The 1747-nt window shown below is 45.1% G+C and overlaps 1 protein-coding gene across 1 annotated transcript in view; it reads left to right on the plus strand.

The window, feature by feature from the left end:
* Nucleotides 1–1747, plus strand: part of cyfip1 (cytoplasmic FMR1 interacting protein 1) — a 44922-nt gene that overhangs the window by 40665 nt on the left and 2510 nt on the right. Inside the window, exons 28-30 of the mRNA XM_015391493.1 lie at nt 758–852; nt 961–1199; nt 1272–1419. Of these exons, the coding sequence (XP_015246979.1) occupies nt 758–852; nt 961–1199; nt 1272–1419 (482 nt within the window). The remainder of the gene's footprint in view (nt 1–757; nt 853–960; nt 1200–1271; nt 1420–1747) is intronic.

A 1747-nucleotide genomic window follows, 5' to 3' on the forward strand; every position in this document is an offset into this window, starting at 1 on the left:
TAACACGACCAACATGTCAGGCTAACAATCAACATATACAGAATGGAACCGAAAACCATGACCACGAAACCGTGTATCGAACCGTGGATTTTGTGAACCGTTCCACCCCTAGCAAATAGAAATGGAATGGGGGTTGTTTGGCTTCTTTTGTTAGCCTGCAACGCCCCATACCTGTCTATGTCTCTGAAAGGGTCGTTAAAGGGAATTATTGGCCTGGCTAGATAGGCGAGGTCCTCCTGCGATGATAGCGGGGAGGGGTTATCTCTATTGCTCTTGAATAAAGGCGCAATATAAGTACATACCATTTACCATTGTAGGTTTTTGAAAGCTGAAAGTTGAGTCCACCTGCTCTGTTTAAGGTTGGCTTTTCTTTCTTAACATAGATTGCTTCCTTTACGCCCCTCTCAAACCACCTATTTTCTTAGGAAGAAGAGAAAGAAAATAGGTGGTTTGAGAGGGGAGTAAAGGAAGCCTATGTTAAGAAAGAAAAACCAAGTTCCCGAGCCTGTCGGTCTAATATTTCTAAAAGCATACTGCCTTTATGAGAACATTCTGGAATTTCTTTCAAAACATCCACTTTTCTTTTACTCCCCAGTTTTTTTTTTTTATTCCAGGGGTTACAGTATTAAAAGTCTTTTACTACAGATGATTTACAGAAAAAATGAATAAATAAAAGCAGATTTGTTTCTAAATGTTCCTACACGCCTCCATTCAGTAGTGATAAATGCCTTTTCTCTGTGTTTTGCTTGCTGTGTAGAAGGGGAACGCCTGGATGCCAAGATGAAGCGCTTGGAGGCGAAATACACGCCGCTGCACATGGTTCCTCTCATCGAGCGCCTCGGAACACCTCAGGTAACACCAGCGTGAACATTTCATGAGGGAAAACCTTCTTTCCAGAATGGACATCATCTCACCATTGTCAGTGACATGACAGGAGGATTATTGCTCTTTTTCTTTTAGCAAATAGCCATTGCACGTGAGGGAGACCTCCTGACCAAAGAGAGGCTGTGCTGCGGCTTGTCCATGTTTGAGGTCATCCTCACACGTGTGCGTGGCTTCTTGGACGACCCCATCTGGCGTGGCCCGCTGCCCAGTAATGGTGTGATGCACGTGGACGAATGTGTTGAGTTTCACCGCCTCTGGAGCGCCATGCAGTTTGTTTACTGCATCCCTGTGGGAGCCCATGAGTTCACTGTGGAGTAAGTGGAGAATCGGCTCTCCTCTCTGCTCAACCAACAGACCAGCTGAGTAATTTTCCTTCCTTCCTCCAGGCAGTGCTTTGGAGATGGTCTCCATTGGGCGGGCTGCATGATTATCGCCCTACTGGGACAACAGAGACGATTTGACATCCTGGACTTCAGCTATCACCTGCTCAAGGTGCAGAAGCACGACGGCAAGGATGAGATCATAAAGAGTGTGGTGAGTAGCTGACCTTGACTCTCCTTCATTCAGTATCAGCATTTAAACAGAAGTCTGTGGACAGTGTGAGCGAAATTATTTTCTGATGGACCAGTCGGTAATTGGGGCTAGTTCTGCTGACTGGTACATTTCTCAGTCAGTCTTTTGATTTTATTTATTACTCGATTCACACATTTCAGCGTTCAGATGAGATGTGTCTGCATGTTTGGGAATGAAATGTACCGTTAAAGAAAATGAACACATTTGGCCCACTAGCAGTTTTGAAGAGAGCACATCCAGCCAGTCAGAGAAACAGGACTACACTGGAAAACAGGCCGATCTCCAACAT

This window comes from Cyprinodon variegatus, unplaced genomic scaffold (genome assembly GCF_000732505.1).
Source record: "Cyprinodon variegatus isolate N-32 unplaced genomic scaffold, C_variegatus-1.0 Scaffold544, whole genome shotgun sequence".
NCBI classification, from domain to species: domain Eukaryota; kingdom Metazoa; phylum Chordata; class Actinopteri; order Cyprinodontiformes; family Cyprinodontidae; genus Cyprinodon; species Cyprinodon variegatus.